General features: G+C 45.3%; 2 protein-coding genes across 2 annotated transcripts in view; one reads left to right on the top strand and one right to left on the bottom strand.

Annotated features, from left to right (window-relative positions):
• The window catches only part of T265_06258 (hypothetical protein), a gene marked incomplete at both ends in the record, with an annotated part of 26,908 nt that extends 6,848 nt beyond the window's left edge, over positions 1–20,060 (top strand). Inside the window, 11 exons of the mRNA XM_009171468.1 lie at positions 1,003–1,273; positions 2,926–3,062; positions 5,728–5,784; positions 6,529–6,648; positions 6,778–7,057; positions 7,141–7,204; positions 8,331–8,686; positions 12,002–12,212; positions 15,030–15,259; positions 16,882–17,051; positions 19,586–20,060. Of these exons, the coding sequence (XP_009169732.1) occupies positions 1,003–1,273; positions 2,926–3,062; positions 5,728–5,784; positions 6,529–6,648; positions 6,778–7,057; positions 7,141–7,204; positions 8,331–8,686; positions 12,002–12,212; positions 15,030–15,259; positions 16,882–17,051; positions 19,586–19,841 (2,152 nt within the window). The remainder of the gene's footprint in view (positions 1–1,002; positions 1,274–2,925; positions 3,063–5,727; positions 5,785–6,528; positions 6,649–6,777; positions 7,058–7,140; positions 7,205–8,330; positions 8,687–12,001; positions 12,213–15,029; positions 15,260–16,881; positions 17,052–19,585) is intronic.
• Positions 6,065–9,410, bottom strand: T265_06259 (hypothetical protein; the record flags this gene model as incomplete). The annotated part of the gene is made up of 3 exons (XM_009171469.1): positions 6,065–6,202; positions 6,273–6,422; positions 9,309–9,410. 3 exons carry the CDS (start codon positions 9,408–9,410, stop codon positions 6,065–6,067), a joined length of 390 nt encoding a protein of 129 aa, XP_009169733.1.
• Positions 20,061–20,338: the final 278 nt, after the last annotated feature.

The raw sequence follows: 20,338 nt of genomic DNA, 5'->3' as shown, positions 1-20,338 counted from the left end.
ACCAGTTACCAATGACGAAGATCGATGACTGCCTACTGCTGCTTGAACAACTTCATCAATACAAGCTGCGCATTTGTCTGTTGTTGCGCTTTATGAGAGACACTGCAGAAGAGTTCGTATCTGAACGTATGAGAGGGTAAAAGCTCTGGGCATGCCTCGGCTGTTTTCCAGTTTGACACAGTACGAACGTTAAAACATCCTATGTAAAAAGAATCTTGTGGATTTATCGTCTTTATTTTGTTTATTTGAACGACAGCGGGTTGGATAAGGCGCATTTGTTAGACAACTGACAGGCAAGTGATCCTGGGATTTTTGACCGTAGGGTAGAAAGGGAATGGAATTGACACCGGTGAACCAAAAGCTGTGCTGGCAAGTGGTACTGTCTGGTTTCCTTGATCGTGGAATGGAGTTAAGTTGAGGTGAAGCATTGTATGGCAGTGAAGTGTCAGTGCCATCACTGTTGTTGCTGTCTTTGATGGTGATGATGATGATGAGTGCTGTCTGTCCTACTTTCGACTCAACCACTGGACATTGTCAAAATCGCTAGTTATGGCCGATGTCAGGAAATCCTACCAGCAGGCAACAAATACGACTGCGCACGCAAGTTCCTTAAACGTTAAGTGATGAGGAGGCTAAGGAAATACCGAGAGCTTCGGTGAACGTTGATACCTCAGGATATTCAGAGGGCTATCGCTACTCGGAGCAGCATTGCCCCATACCAATTAACAAGACTGACTGGCCAGAGGGAAGCGAAGATAAAGAAATGATAAGTGAAGAAGGAGGTTCATCATTTCACTCGCAAAAGCACCGACTAGAAAACTGGGCCGAGGGCCTTGAAGTACAGTTTAACTGGCCTCAGAGCCTCCTGAGACAATACTTACAGGTGAGTAGAACGTGAACCTTAATCGCCCGGTAGTAGAAATAAAGTACAAACGTGAAAGGCACCAAGACAGGACCGATTGAGGTAGTAGACAAATTTGTTTACCTAGGCAGCTGTATCAGTCCCGGTGGTCTGGTGAAAGATGATATTTCCATTCGGATTGGGAAGGCCAGAGCAGCTTTTGCGAACCTACATCACCTGTGGCGTAGGCGTGATATCAGTTTCTCTGTCAATGGTCGAGTTTACAATGCTGCAGTGCGCTCCATATTACTACATGGATCAGAAACCTGGCCGCTGCGCGCTGAGGACGTCAAAAGACTTTCGGTGTTTGACCATCGATGTCTTCGGAGCATTGACCGAATCTGGTGGGAACACCGGATCAGCACTTCTGAAGTACGTCGAATGGTATTCGGGGAAATAACTCACCCTCGATAGATGAACTGATCACACTGCATAGGTTGCGTTGGCTTGGCCATGTGCTGCACATTCTAGTCGACCGACTTCCTCGAAGGGCTCTTTTCGCACAACCACTTGAAGGGTGGAAGAGAGTCAAACAATGACTTGGCAGCGAAGTGTGAAGACCATTACCAGAAAACTCACCTGCGCCGGTCATTGCCGTCTTCCTGGATGGGGACTCTGAGACGGGCCACATCAATGGTTAGAGACATTGTCAGACGTGGCCCGGTCTCACCCTCAAAAGCGCTCATGCATCCTAGTTATTGCCTTCAATGCATAGCTCCCTTCCCAACCCCCCACTTAATAATCCACCTACAGTCCTCTATTTACGGACTAATTTATCAGCTGCCGCCTCCAATGCACGGCTCACTACCCCACCTACCGAAATCCTCGGCGAACGAAACTGTGGCAGCTACAACCACTGCGACAAGTATGCGGTTATTACAGCTGACAATGATGATGATGATAATTGATTCTGCTTACCGTCGGGTGCGCTGGCTGTGTCTGTGGAGCAGAGATGGTCTGTGGGAAGCCATCTGCTCAGTTCATTGAATTAAGTGGGGTTAGCCAATGTTGCTCTTACTCACCCTTCCTCTTCAAATTCGCCAATGGTATGAACATGTAAATATCACTTCGAGCCTGTAACGCCTATGAGGTCTAATTGGTCCCAGAGGACCCCGAGATGGGACACATCAGTGGTTAAAGATGTCAGATGTTTCCCAATCGCACGATTAGTGGAAGCTGTTGCCAAGCCGTTTTCCAAGCTGTTGCCTCCAGTGCACAGCTTGCTCTCCCGATCTTCCCAATGAAAAGTTCACTGACACTCCTGTATTGACTCACCCACTCTTTCTCTTCTCTTCACTGTAGGGCTTTTAATACAATTATATATATATATATATATATAACAACACTGATGTTGCTGTCTTTGATGGTGATGATGATGATGAGTGCTGTCTGTCCTACTTTCGACTCAACCACTGGACATTGTCAAAATCGCTAGTTATGGCCGATGTCAGGAAATCCTACCAGCAGGCAACAAATACGACTGCGCACGCAAGTTCCTTAAACGTTAAGTGATGAGGAGGCTAAGGAAATACCGAGAGCTTCGGTGAACGTTGATACCTCAGGATATTCAGAGGGCTATCGCTACTCGGAGCAGCATTGCCCCATACCAATTAACAAGACTGACTGGCCAGAGGGAAGCGAAGATAAAGAAATGATAAGTGAAGAAGGAGGTTCATCATTTCACTCGCAAAAGCACCGACTAGAAAACTGGGCCGAGGGCCTTGAAGTACAGTTTAACTGGCCTCAGAGCCTCCTGAGACAATACTTACAGGTGAGTAGAACGTGAACCTTAATCGCCCGGTAGTAGAAATAAAGTACAAACGTGAAAGGCACCAAGACAGGACCGATTGAGGTAGTAGACAAATTTGTTTACCTAGGCAGCTGTATCAGTCCCGGTGGTCTGGTGAAAGATGATATTTCCATGCGGATTGGGAAGGCCAGAGCAGCTTTTGCGAACCTACATCACCTGTGGCGTAGGCGTGATATCAGTTTCTCTGTCAATGGTCGAGTTTACAATGCTGCAGTGCGCTCCATATTACTACATGGATCAGAAACCTGGCCGCTGCGCGCTGAGGACGTCAAAAGACTTTCGGTGTTTGACCATCGATGTCTTCGGAGCATTGACCGAATCTGGTGGGAACACCGGATCAGCACTTCTGAAGTACGTCGAATGGTATTCGGGGAAATAACTCACCCTCGATAGATGAACTGATCACACTGCATAGGTTGCGTTGGCTTGGCCATGTGCTGCACATTCTAGTCGACCGACTTCCTCGAAGGGCTCTTTTCGCACAACCACTTGAAGGGTGGAAGAGAGTCAAACAATGACTTGGCAGCGAAGTGTGAAGACCATTACCAGAAAACTCACCTGCGCCGGTCATTGCCGTCTTCCTGGATGGGGACTCTGAGACGGGCCACATCAATGGTTAGAGACATTGTCAGACGTGGCCCGGTCTCACCCTCAAAAGCGCTCATGCATCCTAGTTATTGCCTTCAATGCATAGCTCCCTTCCCAACCCCCCACTTAATAATCCACCTACAGTCCTCTATTTACGGACTAATTTATCAGCTGCCCCCTCCAATGCACGGCTCACTACCCCACCTACCGAAATCCTCGGCGAACGAAACTGTGGCAGCTACAACCACTGCGACAAGTATGCGGTTATTACAGCTGACAATGATGATGATGATAATTGATTCTGCTTACCGTCGGGTGCGCTGGCTGTGTCTGTGGAGCAGAGATGGTCTGTGGGAAGCCATCTGCTCAGTTCATTGAATTAAGTGGGGTTAGCCAATGTTGCTCTTACTCACCCTTCCTCTTCAAATTCGCCAATGGTATGAACATGTAAATATCACTTCGAGCCTGTAACGCCTATGAGGTCTAATTGGTCCCAGAGGACCCCGAGATGGGACACATCAGTGGTTAAAGATGTCAGATGTTTCCCAATCGCACGATTAGTGGAAGCTGTTGCCAAGCCGTTTTCCAAGCTGTTGCCTCCAGTGCACAGCTTGCTCTCCCGATCTTCCCAATGAAAAGTTCACTGACACTCCTGTATTGACAGGACTGACAGCTGCCGCCTTCAATGCGTAGCTATCTACGTGTATCTCCCCAGATCATCGGCGAATGAAACTGTGGTAGCTACAACCATTGTACAACAAGTACGTGATGGTGGTGTGGTTATGATAATAATGATGAAAGTATTCGCTCGAGTATATCAAGTCTCCTTAACAAGTACGCGGTTTTCACAGCTGAAAATGATTATGGGGACATGCACAAAGTTTGCTATTGAAGAGAATGTAGCTCACGTAGTGTAGGTGGTCGTTAGTGTGTTCGCTGAGCTGGGCATTTTTTGTTACAAACGTTTCATCACCATTATGATCCCTAACAGCGCACTGATGATGTCACCCCGATTCGTGATGAAATTTCTTCGATCGAATAGCCAAACTCAGAACAAACCAAAGACCAGGCACAAGGTTTTTGGTTATATTTAAAGCACTGAGGCGCAAAATAGGACGAAGAGGGTGAAGGAGGGATCTGGTTCTGGCTTACTGTAAGGATTTTGAGTTGTCTACATCTCCGTGCGCTTAATCAGACAGCATGATGAGAAACTGATAACGTGAACGCTATTGACATCAATTAGCTGCCATTTCTGGCAGTATATCCAGATTTGTGCACGGGAAGGGGGTTGCTCTATATTGGAAGACAAACCGCACCGAAAACACCCAAATCCTTAACAATCTCTTACCCCATCTGCCGTTCCACGCATCCATTTTGGAGTTCACGCCGTTCTGAAGGAGGTACTTAGTGCGACACTCCTCTCGGTAGTCGATGTTTCGGAATGCATAACATATGCCCAGTCGCCGCAGCTGGTGGGGCTGCACATGTTCCGCGACCGAAGTACCTGCTGCATCACTTCCTAAAGTTTTGTTCGACTTTGTTCTCTAGGCCGTTCTGTCTAGTACCGGATTCTTTCATGGTTTAAAATGATTGTTCCATTAAACTTACTTGAAGCTTACCCCACTGCGAAACATGAGGTTCTCGGGATTCCGAACTCCATTCTTGAGTTGATGGTAAACAGTTTGTTTTAGGGCGTGAGTTTTGTTTACTCGTCTCAACTGGTCCAATCAGTGGAGCTGTCCTCTAACCAGACTGCATTCAGCTCCATCAATGCTTGCTCTTCGAAATGCTTTGGTATTGGAGATTCCATCCATCTGTGTACAACGCAAGTTAAATCGATCAACAGCCCTCAGCATGTCTGTATAGTGCTGTTGTACGTTATTGGGAACTGGCTTATACACGGCAATCCTGATATATATGCAAATCTGACGCTTACTTCAGTTAGGTTTCTCAAGGTATCCAAACGTCCTGCCGACCTTTGTAATGCAGATGCCAAACCTGTGAATATTGTTCTGCCAAGATAGCCGACGTTCATACAGCACCTAGCCATTTTCCCGAATACATAGTGTTTTATTTTGAGCGATCGGGACGGTCCTGTAAAGGACAAGTGTCTTGGGAATATTTCTATTTACGCCTAAGTGAGATACCGCTGGTCTAAGGACCATGATCAGCCTCTAATTCTGCTTCCGAATGCGAACATAGGGTGCAAACTTCCGCAAATGGTAGTGCGGACACTAGAATCATACAACAGTGTTGGCTACGAGTCCATACGTGGAATTTACTCTTCGGACTGTTCGCCTTGGCCAATCCTGAACTGGTCAGTCTCAAAGTATACAGGTTTGACCTCGTGAGACTATGCTTTTTTAAATCTTAACCGCATCATTGTCTATGTCCATATCTCACTATTCACATCCAATTCGCTTCCTAGAGCTCTACTGAAGTGGCGTAAACATATATTGGCCGCCTTGGATGACAAGTCAAAAAGGTAAGTTCCCATTGTTCGGTCATCCCGATCATTTGTGTTTCATTTGTCTCCTCAGCTCACGGGCTTTTTGATGGTTCGCTACCACTGAACTAAGCAACGCTCAGTTTGTGCCACCCGGGTGAAATACATTCACCAACATTTTCTGTTACTTTCGTATGTTTCTTGTCTCTAAGTGCCGCACTGTTTACGCCTTGGATGAGGGTACCAGTATTTGTGGTCGGATGGTCGCTTATCTCTTTTTCATTTCTATGCCTTTGGATGCAGTGATAAACAGTCTCTTTCATGATATGGGCATCAGGATTATGGCTAGCCGTGCAGGTCTACACAGATCGTAGGTTGCGAACAAGCGCTGAACGGTTGGTAGTTTGCGCTTGATTACATGAGGCAAACGCGCAATGGTTTTGGGCATGGCAACTCTCTTTAATTATCTTATTAATGTAGTTATCAAGGTCTAGATGGCTTAGTGGTTAGAGTGCGAATTTACTGACCGGAAGATCCGTGGTTCGAACCTGACTTCTACCTCTGGACTTCCCCTGTCTAGGCTCGGGCAACCTGGCAATATCCCATCTCGTGCTTCCTTCTGGTTGCATGGCGGTTAGGCCCCGAAATAGTGCTAAGGCGAATTCAGTGCGTATGTACTACTCTTATGTGAGATTCTTCAGATTGTTGAGTATTTTTTTTATGAAGATTTACTGGTGGGCTTGCACGTTCCATCTTTGATTTGGTGGTTGTTCTGGTTTTCAGCTCGGATACGGTGCAACAAGACAAGGCTGCCGAGAACAGCGAAGTCAAGGAAGATGAGGATCTAGAAGTTGAAGAGGAGGTTCAGCGTCTGATCCACGAAGAGGAGAAGCAAAAGAAAAAGTCAGTAATTCAAAAATAACTCATGTTTTTAGTACGAATTTATGAAGCCGAAATTCTCGGACATGTCACTCTGTTTCCAGTCTGACATCAGCGACCTGTCCAAATAACTTCCCGTCTGCATTTTTTCAGGCGCCTGAAGCGTGTCCGGAAGGCTAAAATGAAGCTGGCTGAACGTCTAGTATTGAAGATGGAGCATCAAGGTGACCACATAGAACAGGTGGATGACGAACTTTTTTCCCTTTCTACACTGCACGATTTCGTGGGATTGGAAGAGGCCAGGAAATTGATTGGAGATACCAGTATGACCGGCGCGGATGACATGGCTCGTGATGAGATGAAGAAGGCGTTAAAAGAAATCCGAAATCGTAGAGAAGAAGCGCGTCGATCGGCCGTGGAGGGTGGAACGAAGGTTCACTTTTNAAGAAGGCGTTAAAAGAAATCCGAAATCGTAGAGAAGAAGAGCGTCGATCGGCCGTTGAGGGTGGAACGAAGGTTCACTTTTCAAAACGGGGTGACGATGCAGACAAACCTGACTATGATAGTCAACAGACATCTGGTGAGTTCTCATACCTATGCTGTACAATACTATATGGTCTACTATAACTCCCCGTTGGAGTCGATGAACGAAATATGTTATTGATCAGGCGACCTTCGGTCTGCTCACCGAGGTCGGCAGTTAGGTTGGAAATACTTAAGCTTGCAAATAAGCAACAAACTAACCCGAGGTAACAATTTCTCGATACGTTTCCTTTAACAGAATTGCTTTTCTCCGGTATTTAGCGTCGGAATTGTAGTCTATCACTCAGCACAATGGGTTGCTTTTTTGCGAAGACACTACTCTTGGTAAACACAGAACTCGCATTCCGTGGATTATACTGGACATGCTTTGCACGTCATATGATTGCCTAATTCCTAAGGCCCCTTTCAACCAGGTGCACACAGAGCGTAAACGACCTTGTAACGAAGTACGAATTCGTTAGACCCAGTTGTGTTAGTACTTATCCTCTTCTCGTAACGAAGACCTCAGGATCTGGCACGGAAACCGAAGAAGAATATCTGGGTATGCACAGGGAGAATGTGTTGTCATGGTACGTGTGTAGATGGAACTGTCGCAGTACAATCACACTGAACTGGTGTTTGGTTTATGTTGCACAACAGATGTCTTTTGAACCAACGGTGACATTCTTCAGAAAAACGCGAACGTATGTTTGTGTGTCTATCAAGTGGAACCTATTTTTCTGGCTAGTCCGCTGTGTGGGTAGTCGATTTTTTCGGCCGACAGGTGGTAAATTTAGAACTGTAAAACTCTATACTAGCTTGAAAGGATCGGTCCAAGTGAATCTCTTCTGGTAGCTGGTTTCCCTTGGTGGGGACCAGTCAACTTTATATATGATTTTTTGACGTGTCTACTGACTCATGAAAGTGGAGTGACGCAAATGTTAATCCGTTTGTTTAGCTAGGCTATACCACTCCGCACATGGTTTATAAATAAAAAGAGCGTTTGCGGCTATTGCATTCTTTGACGAGACAGTTATACAGGCCCTACAAAAACCTCGAGTTTCGAGTTCTTTGAGAGTCGACAAATTCTGGATACACAGACAGGTAACTTTTCCTTAGGGTTTCTACACACTGTTCCTGTCACCGTTAAATCACTGTCTATTCCTTTTTCCTTCGGGTAACAGGCAACACGTATCGCGATGACCTTTACCTGAGTTCGGATGAAGAAGACGAAGGTATAGAAAATGACGGAGATACACAGGAGGACGAAAACGAATCTGATGCGGAAGACGTAGATCTGGATCTCTACAGTGAAGAGGAAGATGACGCGGAGCTACGCGGCCCAAATTCCAAGCGAGCACGCTTTGCCGAGCCCATCACAAGACCGTCTGAGTCAAAAAGGACATCTTTGCCACATATGGACGGTTTTAACGCAATCGCTAAGCCTCGGAATCCACTCCTAGTTGATCTAGACGATGCACCGGAAAAAATCAAACAAAAGCGCAAGATTGAATCCTGGTTGGATTCGGAGGAAATGAAGGTTTGTAATCCACATCAACTGTAAATTCTCATTCATTGCTTCAAAGCCGAGGTTTTTGCCCCACAAGGCATCTGAGTGGTTCATGTGTCAACTGCTACTGCCTACTTTTACGTCACACTGCTTTAGTTTGGCCAGTGAAGTAAAATTAACCGATAGGCTTGTAGCCTGGTAGGATGAATGAAATAATCCAAACTACTTTCTTCGCATAAATTGAGTTTTAGTTGAGCGTTTTGTCGTATGGGTTTTCTGTTCGAAGAGGACAATAACAGTATGCAGGGGGATAGCTGTCTCATGTAGTACTTTGTCTTCCAGTCTGTGTTCTCGATATTGGTGCCCACAGGAGCAAAGCATCTATCTCAGGTAATTTCTAGAGAGCTTACTGTCCCAAAAATTGCAACAAGCAACTTACCCCTGTTTGTTTGCTTACCCGGATGCTATATGGTCTTATTCTTTGGGCTCTAAATCACTGAACAACCCTATTTACGTAACTCTCCAGGACAATATTGTTTATAGGTAAACATGTTCGAATGTGAGGTAATGTCATTCCTCGAGCAGCCTGTTGGACCACATTCACTTGGTTACGTCATCATCATCATCATTGTCAGCTGTAAGAACCGCGTACTCGTCGCACACTGGTTGTAGCTGCCGCAGTTTCGTTCACCGATGATTTGGGGGGGGGGTAGGTAGCTGCGCATTGCACGCGCGAGCTGGTAAATTGGTGCATGAATCCAGCACTGTCAGCGGGCTGTCAAGTGGGGGGAGTTGGAAAAGGAGCTATGTATTGAAGGCAATAGCTTGGATGCACGAGCGCCATTGAGGGCGCGACTGGGCCATGTCTGATAATGTCTCTAGCCATTGATGTGGCCCGTCTCGGGGTCCCCATCCAGGAAGACGGCAGTGACCAGCGCAGCTGAGTTTGCTGGTAATGGCTTTCATACTTCGCTGCCAAGTTATTGTTTGACCGCCTCTGGCTCTCTTCCACCCTTCACATGGTTGGGCGAAAAGAGCCCTTCGAGGAAGTCGGTCGACTGGCATACGCAGCACGTGGCCAAGCCAGCGCAACCTGTGCAGTGTGATCAGTTCATCTATCGAGGGTGAGTTATTTCTCCCGAATACCATTCGACGTACTTCAGAATTGCTGATCCGGTGTTCCCACCAGATTCGGGCAATGCTCCGAAGACATCGATGGTCAAACACTGAAAGTCTTTTGACGTCCTCGGCGCGCAGCGGCCAGGTTTCTGATCCATATAGTAATATGGAGCGCACCGCAGCATTGTAAACTCGACCCTTGACAGAGAAACTGATGTCACGCCTACGCCACAGGTGACGTAGGTTCGCAAAAGCTGCTCTGGCCTTCCCAATCCGAATGGAAATATCATCTTTCACCAGACCACCGGGACTGATACAGCTGCCTAGGTAAACAAATTTGTCTACTACCTCAATCGTTTCATCCGCAAGCATGAGGCTAGGGTTCGAGCCCACCCAGTCTTGCAGTAGCACTTTACAGTTTGCAGATGTGAAGCGCATACCAAACCGCGAGGCGGAATTATTTACCTTATTTAGTATTGTTTGCATTGCCGCGGGGTCAGATCCTAGAAGAGCTATGTCTTCTGCGTACTCACTTGGTTACGTATGGATAGAACGTGTCTAAAGAGTGGGAGCTCAAGTGCGTTCATTACTGGTTCGTCTGTTCACCGGGCAATGAATACGGATTATTTAGCCGTTTGTTAACCGTGCCTGCGTTTGGGCGATAATAGTCCGTTAGGTAATGCTTCCGTTATCAATGAACTTGGGATGCACCACAATCCGCCCTGTCGTTGGTCAGTGTTACTGTTGGCCGGTATACATTTTCCAATTTAGATTATAAGGACATACGGTGACTGATACTTTGTGGGTCGACAGCTTATTGCTATCACGTTAGCAGCTGCAGGTGATCAGTATTCACCATGTAGATACGCACGAAGAAAGCTACATAACCGCATAATTTGGCTCAAATGGAAGGTGGCACGTGACTCATCAGTATTGAAAATGTTAACCCAAATGTAGATGAGATTTAGTAAACGGATGATAGCAAGGAGGGTGAACCTCTCTAGTGGGATTGTTTCTTTCACGGGACGAGGGTTCATTGGGTGTACGAAGGAACCAGGAACTGTTATGTGGAGCATCCAAGTGACTGGCAATAGCACCACTTAGTACGCATACTAATAATACTCATACTAATAATAATCGGTCAGCTGTGGTACCCTTTCGGTGCCTTGTTGTCATGCCACTTGATGGAAGCACGACGGCTGGGATACTGTCGGATTGTCCAAGCTTAGACAGAAGCAGTCGAGATGCCGCACTTACAGTCTGTAAGTTCGCGCCTTAACACTTAACACTAAGCCTTAACCACTAAGTTATTTTGAGCTCCTTAGTGTGCGAAAATGTTGTATTCAGGAATGGAAACTAAACCTGGATGGTCTAGGCGCGTTGATGTGCTACAGACGAGGCGTACAGAACAGCGAAACAATTCTGGTAAGGAGGATGGTACAGTTGGCCCTGTGGTAATATGTTCGACAATTCTTACCGTAGATTGGGTCGGATATAGATAATCCGCAGTTAACGGAAGGCGGGAACGTACGTCAATATCCACAATGATGTTTTACCACCCTGCACACGCAGTCGACAAACCGGAGGTGTAATATTTCAATTTTAGTCCACCACACAAAAGTGCAAGTTTTTCGAAGTGTATGACTGTGGACTGACCAACTCATCTTTAAGGTCTGGGACCTCAGGCGAATGTAATGGGTGTAATGACGATCAGTTTGTTTTTAGGTTCCGTGTTTCATATGTGAATAACGGTCAGTGAATCCCATGGAAATCAGCCGAACATGCTTGCATAACAAGTGGCATTTCATTCCACTTTTGAATGACAGTGGCTTTATTGAACCCCGCACAAAAAACCTTTTTAACGACTTTCAAAACGTAAAACCAGATTGATAGGATCAAACGTGTGATCCACAGAGTAGTTTACAGTACAGGTTTTCAGGATTTTATCTTTACGGGGAACTGGAATATTCACGAAAAGTAGCGGAGCTTTCACAACAATTCTCCCAGTGTGTCATCTCTCTCCTTTCCTTTGACTTGTGATAGTCAATCAGATCCAGATGCCTAATACCATTACCATTTGGCTGTTATGTAGGGCTTTTTTCATTACGCCCTTTGTCTACTTTCGTTCATAGCAAGTAGTCTGAACGTTTTGGCCATACTGTCGTCTTCTCTCAGGTGCTTGCATTCCTGACTCTGTTTTGTGCTGTCATTTATTCACATCTGTAGGATTTGTTGGCCCCTGTTGAGGAAGACGACAGAATCTCAACAACCTCATCCGATTCAGATGAACCTACAGAGAAACAGAAAACTAAAGGAAAGAAAAAGAAGAAAGCGGCTGTTGTCGAAACGGGCAGCCCAGCCGATATAAAACGTCAGCCGGGAGTGGTATCAAAGGGTTCTGCAGAGGAATCCGCTACTAAGACTAACGAGTCAAATGGTGAGGGGTTCTTCCTTTGTAATGTTTCTTTTATCCCATTTTTTGGAAAAGCTGTTGCGTTCTTGTTTCCATACGTGTTCTAGCGTTATGAAGACTTGTTTTCAAGGTTAGTCGGTGTATTACCTGTAATTCAGGCTCCCGGGCAGTTTCATCCCCGAGCTTTGTTCGCGGTTTAGGAACAGTTCTCATGGCTTTCGTTTTCATACTGTGTAGGAGAAAAACTGTTTTAGGAAGTGTGTGTGTGTGTTACGTGGGCCAACTGGTTATCCCTCTCTCAAGTGAAGTGAGTTGATTCGAAAGGCACTCGAGAAATTCGGTATCCGGTCGACGGTTCCATTTTACTTGTTTTATCCACTCTTTTAACCTTTACACTAACAGTATGCTTAGCTTACGCTTCTGTGTACATATCCTGTGCTGATCCATTTAACAACACTATGTGTGGGCTTGTGCTGCTACTATCTGTGAACAGCGTTGGTGCTTTTTCCCACAGTTGTATGTTTGCATGAGTGCCCGACCGATTTATCTGGTACTAATTCGTTGCTGGGTCGTTTATTACCCACCTATGATCGTCCAGTTCATCTTGAGCCACCCCCCGTGTGCTGACAAGCGGACTTTAATAGTGGTTTCCAATGTGTATTCCATATTAGCAATGTTGTGGAATGTAGGTAGCTCGGGTGCGTTGCTTGGTTGTTGGTCTGTTCGCCGAGCTTGACAGTTGGATTGTACTCCATATCTTTGATTAACTTCACGTTATTGTTTTTTATTACCCCAGCTTGTACCATATTTAACAATTCTGCCATTGCTTCCAGTGTTGACTGGAGTTGCAGTGTAGTTAGCGATATAAAAGTATATTACGTTGCCCGTCGGTTCAGGCAAACTTTATAGACCGGGTGATGAATAAATTGAATATTGTTGGCTGCCTGTTGAATTCTTCCACGATAAGTTTGTGCGGCACCATGTTGGCTCGCAGCAAACTTACCCAAGGTAAACTGTCTTAAATACTTCCTCACCTAAACAACAGTCTTTTAATCCTGCATTAGTTATGGATACTACTGTCCTCTTTCCCCCATTTTGTTTTGTGAATGACCCGGTCATTTTCTCATTCATTTCTACACAGAGAAACAACCTGCCTCGGCCCTATTATCCCTTCTTTGGACTCCTATTCAAAGAGATGACCCCACTCGAGCAAAAGTCACTTAGTACAAATAACTCTTAACGATTATTGTACCGGCCAGCCAGCTCGTCCAAACACGATCACTATTCGGGTAAACTTTGTTTAGGTGATCGGGAGGTATGGAAACAACGCCACTTAACAGCGATTATTTTTTGGAGCTTATGCAGGTATCTTACCTAGTTCTTCCGGTTCACACGGACCCAGTATCACTTGCAAGTGAGATTTACTCTGAGCTGAGCTCCGTTGCTGATAGTGAACCATGTTCAAAGGGAGAAAGAAGGGACCAAATTATAATACACATGATTTTAACATCATTTAGGCTGCCAATGAATTTCCACCCGCAGTTCTGTTTTGGTGAGCTCTGTTCATCCACACGGCCCGCGTTTGCGAGGTAAATGCTGTTGAAAATTAGTCAGAAAACAATGTATCAAGGAAATTTGTGAAGTGCCAAACATCGTACATTACTGGAAGTTCACCAGCTTAGTTAGTTAATAACTTGTGCATGAAAATGGTCCGGCTAAAACACTACTGCAGTGCGTACGGATTTCCGCTCTGATCCGTACGTAATGAAACAATTGAAACAAGGTTGGTAGTTATGCAGCAGAAGTGTTCTGTCTAAAAAAAAACATACTTTCGGTTGGCACCGACCAGTTGTGATGTATAATTACCACGTGTAAAAAACCACAGCGTCGTAATTATCAGATTCTCACGAGTAGTCCGATTCCTAAGGAATTTGGTTGCATTGGACTGGGAAAACTCCAATTTAATTCACTTACATCGTGTGCAAATGAGGTGTGGCTAAGAATTTGGGCTCTGAACCTGAGCATCGGGTGGTCGAGTCTTAATTCACCCACCTGATGAGTACTAACTTAGTCGGGCATACCTGCTGGGACAAAACAAATCCATTTATTTTCATGGTCGATAAAATCCATAAATGACTGGATGTTGAAGTAGATGACTGTGAGTGCATCGGTGAGTGTTTCAATTCCGTTCATGCTGGAGAATATCAGGATTCGTTCAGAGGAAGTTTCCACACCAGCGAACGATTCTAATCGGTCCTTTGGATGCTATTTATATATGGCCGACGAACGCATTCATCCTGTTTTGACTGTAGATTCTGTTGATGGGTGCATTCCTCCAGCCCGTGACACTCGTTAAGTTCACCTACGAATATCCTGATTCTATCATTACCGTTTGCTATTCGGACAATATGCTAGATGATAGGACTACAGTGAATCCTCTCTGCGGAGTGCCGTCAACGAAGTGACCCACCGGATTCCCGTTGTGATCCTTAGAGAATAACTGCCCACTTTTCTGAAAGCAATCTTGTATCCGTTTCACCAGCTGCACTGCATCTCGACATCCCCTGTCTAGGCTTGGACAATCTGCCAGTATCTCTTTCGTCGTGCTTCCTCCGGGTGGCATGACATCTAGGCACTGAAATGGTGTTACAGCTGAGCAACTTTTATTAGCTTGATGTTAAATTTTATACCAGCATACAAACTCATCTTTACCCTTATAGTATATATGTTCGCCTAGCATTTTGTCGCGTCGCTGATAAGTTTTGTGGGAGCAAATCTGATAGGTTGCCTACTGCGCTGATATTCTATTGTGTCACTTGTACTCGGTTTCTTGTTATATAGTCCCGACCGTGACCGAACATTCTGTACAACGGTTGAAGCGCCTCCGCCGCCCGCTCACTCCAGAAGAGCGTGCCTTAGCCCTTCGACTTATTCGTTCTGCCAAATCTCGCCGGGAGCTACTCGAATCAGCCTATCATCGCATGCAGTTTTTCGAAGACCCGTCTGACCTACCTGATTGGTTTGTTGAGGATGAACGGATACACATGCGGAAGCCGTTGCCGCTAACAAAGGTTATTCAATTTCCGAAAATGTATTTTTCTATTATGTTTTCCTCAAACATGCTACACATAGGTTTCATGGCCAGCTGACGGATAACATCTGTGTTACCGAGTATGTTCGATCACTTTGGACAGTTGGTAGTGACGGACTGATAAGTAGGGTTCACTATGTTGTGAGACGCCAGCTATTGTGCTGAGAAAAATGTAGCGCCGACTCTGCTGACTAGCTGATCTAACCTGTTCCTGGCCATCCTTTCAGTTTCCTCACTTAGTCTGACTAGACTTTTGTGTCAGACATACTCAGCGAAACATACTCTGAAACAATCTTCACCGAGTATCTCCTGATGCAATCACCTACTTGTTGGACATTCATTTTCAATGAAATGATAGTCAGAATGCTGTTTTGAATATACGGTGTTTCCCTTTGGAGTCAAATCCAGGTTAGTGACCAAATATTAGGAGAGATTTATTAAAGCGATGAAGTGTATAAAAGGAAAAACAAAAATAAGGTCGAACCGTCGGCTTCACTAGTTCTGTGGTGAGAAGTAACATTCCAAGTTTTCATGGTCAAAGTAGTGGTTTTGTATGAGGTACCTCGCCTTACAATGCCTTACGAAGCAGTTGGAAGTTGCGCGGGTCATCTCTTGATTCTAAGACCTTGCATTTGGTTTCTTAGATGACCCTGCCCGGAGCCAATAAGTAGGTTGACCTACATAGCTGTGCGGGGCGCAGAGAGTAAAAAGTAACAATCGGAGTTCGTGTGCTGCCGTTCACAGCAGATGTGTTTATTGTGTCATCGGGATTCTTTGTAGTACCTATTTTTTTGATATCAGGTATTTTGCCGGCGGCCATGGTCAATCTTCAAGTGTTCAAAGCGCTCAGCCTTCAGAGCCGACTTTTCCGCACCGTCCTTTTTCCCTGGGGACCAAAATGAAAGTTCTGGTCATCAAGGGGAAACACCTCAGTACATTCACTTTTGTCCTAGGGGACAGTACGACTTTACCTGGAGTCTGTTTCTTAGTCTAGTGCTCATGGTATGACCACCTGCTGCACTTTGACTTTCCTGGCATGGTTGCTTCTTGATGGATGAATTTCTAGGTAATCCATCTCACTGGATTACTGCAGCACTTCAACTTAGCCGGCACGTCAGGGCGGCAGGTTTCTGTTAGATTTTGCTTTCGGGCGTTATGCGAGCTGGTCACTGCCCGTTTGTGCTCTAACTTATTTGGGCCTTCGATGATGGATTGTCTTTTTGCCAGTTGACAACTTCCTCCAACTGGTCTTTGGTCCGTTTACAAACCCTGTTATCACCTCATTCTGAATCCATGTTCTTACCGCTGCGTTTCCACTTCTACCTGTGCGGACGCAGGTAGTTTCTGTGTCAATAGGCAACTACTACCCATTGCTTGGTAATTGAGTGAGGGTCGATATCATAGTCTCTATACCCGTAATCTGATGATACGCAGCTGCAGCTATCCGTCTTGTCTAATTGGTTCTGATGCCTTTGATACCTTTGTATGTGCGTTGCTTTACTGGCTTACTAATTAATGTATTCACCCACGTTCCCTGTACTGTCTGTTCTATCTGCTGCAAGTCTCACTTCAACCCCGATTTTGGTGCTTTTCCTAACGCAGGAGGAGGTCTCCCAGGATCGTCCTACTCAGGGACGTTCCATGACTAAGGTCGAGGAAGCAAAGGCACGGAAAAAAGCACGATTGGCCAAGCGACTGAAGCGAATTCGTAAGAAGGCCGAGGAGATTTCCGATGATGTTCCGGAAGCGGAAAAATGGCAGCAAATTAAACAGTAAGTAGGCGTTGAATATTGTACAGGTCCTTTCATAAACACCCACTTTGTAGTCGCCTCATGTCATCTTTGTTTGCATGATTTTGTTTAACCAGAATCCAATCGCAGCAACGTTGAGCGGTAATCAATGACCCTAATAGGTGCCTCATAGACCTCCAGTATGCCGGATGCAATGCACTAATGCTACACGATCCCACAATCACCATAATATGACGGTGTGGTGAAAGAAAGAACGGGTGTCGTTCATCTTAGGCGCTGCAGAATGCACACTACGCAAGCATTTGCCTAGGCAAACCGAATGGAAGCTAATTTCGTCGATCGCGAATCATTTTCATCGTCTTCGCTATGTACCACCCACTTAACAAACATTGCGAGCTCAACTTGAGCAATGAGTCGAGCCACCGATATTGGGACACTAACCTTACACAATCTTCGGTAGTCCACCGCAGAGCTTACCATCGGAGAACGCCTTTTTATAGACAGCCAATAATTAAAGATATGTAGCAGACGAGTGGCAGCACACAGCCCTCAATTCAAGCATAATACTGCGATAAACCCTGGGAGTAATCACTCTTTTGGTGAGAACCAAGTTTTTCGCACCAACGGATTTTCCTACTAGCCACCTGTAGAAACCGGACTCATCAGGATCGTGCCGTAGATACTCCGGTTACGCAATGACTGAATCCTCCTCATAAGAGGCAATATCATAGTGATGATATTTGCTATTTTTGGTGCAGGAGAACGGATTGACTGTTTTGCAAAATGGATGGATGCAACTACCTTTGCTGTGGGGGAATGGGGAATGAAACCTAAAGGATAACAACGGTACCACCTTCAACCCAATGCAAGCCGTTTGAGACTAGTACTGTGTGCAAGCGTTCAGTGGCTTAACCACCGATTCGGATGCCATCCATTGGACTTGGCCGTCAGTTTAACGTCGTTGGATTATGAGATTTCTCACAAATTTTTTCAGTACAGAATAAAGACACTGGAGCAGCAGACCGTGAATCTTCCTCGTTCCAGTATCTTCTCTTATGACCTTTTTTCAAGTTTCACCGGGCATCACATTTCACGGTGGCTGATGGCCCCTGTACGTGGTCACCACAACGATATCTCAATGTGCGCATCAGCCACGGATCTACGGTCGTTGACTATCTGCTACCCATATTTCCGTAAGAGTGAACGATTTCGTCATGCGCTTTCAATATTAGTTTAAAATGCCCGAAGAAATGTGTTGGCTCTTGTCGCAGAGCTTGCGACATGGTTCTTCCTTATCGCCTTTCTCACGAAGGAACGACCGTCGCATGCACGTGTCACAGAATCAAGTAAGAGTAGGGATGATATTGCGTTAAGTGCGCCTTACGTTCCTAAGTGATACACGTTCCTACGTAGTGCGGGTTCCAGTACCGATTGGACCTACTCTATTCGCTTCTCGAGCAAAGCCATTTGCAACTGTTTTTTGTGCTTTGATCTCATTCTTTTCGGTCTCTTCCTCTGTCGTACAAGTGAGGATAGATAGAGCGAGTGATTGTTGAAACGGAGGAATGATAATTACGTACTTGTGTCTTGTCAAATTGAAGTAATCATTTTGTCAGAGGAATGGATTGGGTTACCGAATGATTTTCAGGTCAAATGTTCCACAACTTGTCTGTCCAACTGATTTTTATCGAATGACAGTAGTTCCGGTAAAGCCCTTTAAATTTTGACGACTTAGGTGTGTCCCTATTTTGTTCCCGGGATAGATGCTTCTTACTGCTTTTTTTCCAGCAATAAACTACTGTATTTCGGCGCCGTCACGGCGTACAACAACTGATAGTTTTCTGGGTATTTCAGTCCTAAAGAAGTCGAACATTTTATGTCTGGTTCTGCTACGTACGAGACACTAGGCTGGTAGGTAGTTGAAAAAAGCACTGGCTAACTTTGGGGGATAACTCGAGCGTATATTTTTGGTCAGAAATTCGGTTTTTCGTTGTAGCTTTGGTAGATGTTGGTTTTCCTTTACGGCACTCGGCTCAGATCGTAGCCAACTTTCTACTTTTCTCTCCTCGGTGTCAGGACTTCAGTTAGACACATAAGAGCACATTATATTTGTTCATCCAACTGAATGTTACTAGCTATGTTGTACATCCCAGCCTAGAGCGAAATCACGCATTCGGCTAACAAATGAGTGGGTTTCATTCATATCTATCCAAGTTGGGAAACTGACGAGCGTCTGTACAGACGGTAAGGTTGTGGTGGCTTTATTGAACCGAAACTTGCTAGATGATTCAAAGGTTTCCGTTCACTGTTGCAGTTGAGTAAATTTCTGTCAGTGCCGTTGATCTCATTCCCGGTCAAAACACTCAAATTGTTGCTTTGTCTGTGCACTAAAAATGGAATTTGTGTTTAGAATTCGTTTGGTTTCATCTGTAATTTGGACATCTCTGCCGTGATTCTACCAGTTCGTTGAGCAGTTTTTCCTCTCCTGACTTTGCGAAATCGTTACCGGGAACAATTGCCTTTGTCCTTACCTTTGTTTATATTTTTCTTAATAGGATGTATAAAAAAGCCGGTCTGCTGAACAAGAAACGCAGACCGTTGCATTTGATTGTGAACACAAAGGGTGGAGCACGCAACAAAACTACAAAGGCCCCTAGGGGGGCCAAAGTGAAAATTGTCGATCGACGCATGAAAGCAGATCTCCGTGCTCGTGACCGTGGTGCGTCGAAGCGACGACAGCGGGGCGGTCGTACTGGACGTCCCGTCCGATTGTTGGCACACAAACCTCGAAGAGGTGGTCGTCGTGAGTGACGGGAGGCTAACTTGCAGAGGCTTTTTGTACATAGACTTTGAGTTCTACACTTCCCTGTTATTGTTGAATACAGCCGGATTACTCAGCCTTGCTTTTGTGTCGTTCCAGTCTATAGTTACCTTGCGGACGATTCGTAAAGACCAATACTGTTGAAGTTTGCTACTAGTTGTTTTCAAGCTCACTGGAACAACTTCGAAAACTCAATGGTACTATCGAAATACACCCATTTACGTGCCATTTTGGTTTTTACGGGACGCCCATTTTGAACCCAGCTGAATTTCTCATTTATGATGTTTTCAAGCTTAAAAAAAATAAACGAGATTCATCTGGGCTCCAGGTGAGTCTCCCGTCGAAATCAAAGTGGTATGTAATTGAGCGTGTTTGTCGGATTTTGTTCAATTTGGGTTCGGTGGTTGCACCTACCTGATGAGCCCCAAAAGGGCGAAAACGGTCGTGTGTTGTCGAAGAGTTTTCAACCTCATGCGTAGTGTATTAC

The sequence above is a fragment of the Opisthorchis viverrini genome (genome assembly GCF_000715545.1).
Source record: "Opisthorchis viverrini unplaced genomic scaffold opera_v5_129, whole genome shotgun sequence".
Classification (NCBI taxonomy): Eukaryota; Metazoa; Platyhelminthes; class Trematoda; order Opisthorchiida; family Opisthorchiidae; genus Opisthorchis; species Opisthorchis viverrini.
Note: the sequence above shows the minus strand (reverse complement) of the source record. Positions and strands in the feature narration are given on the sequence as shown.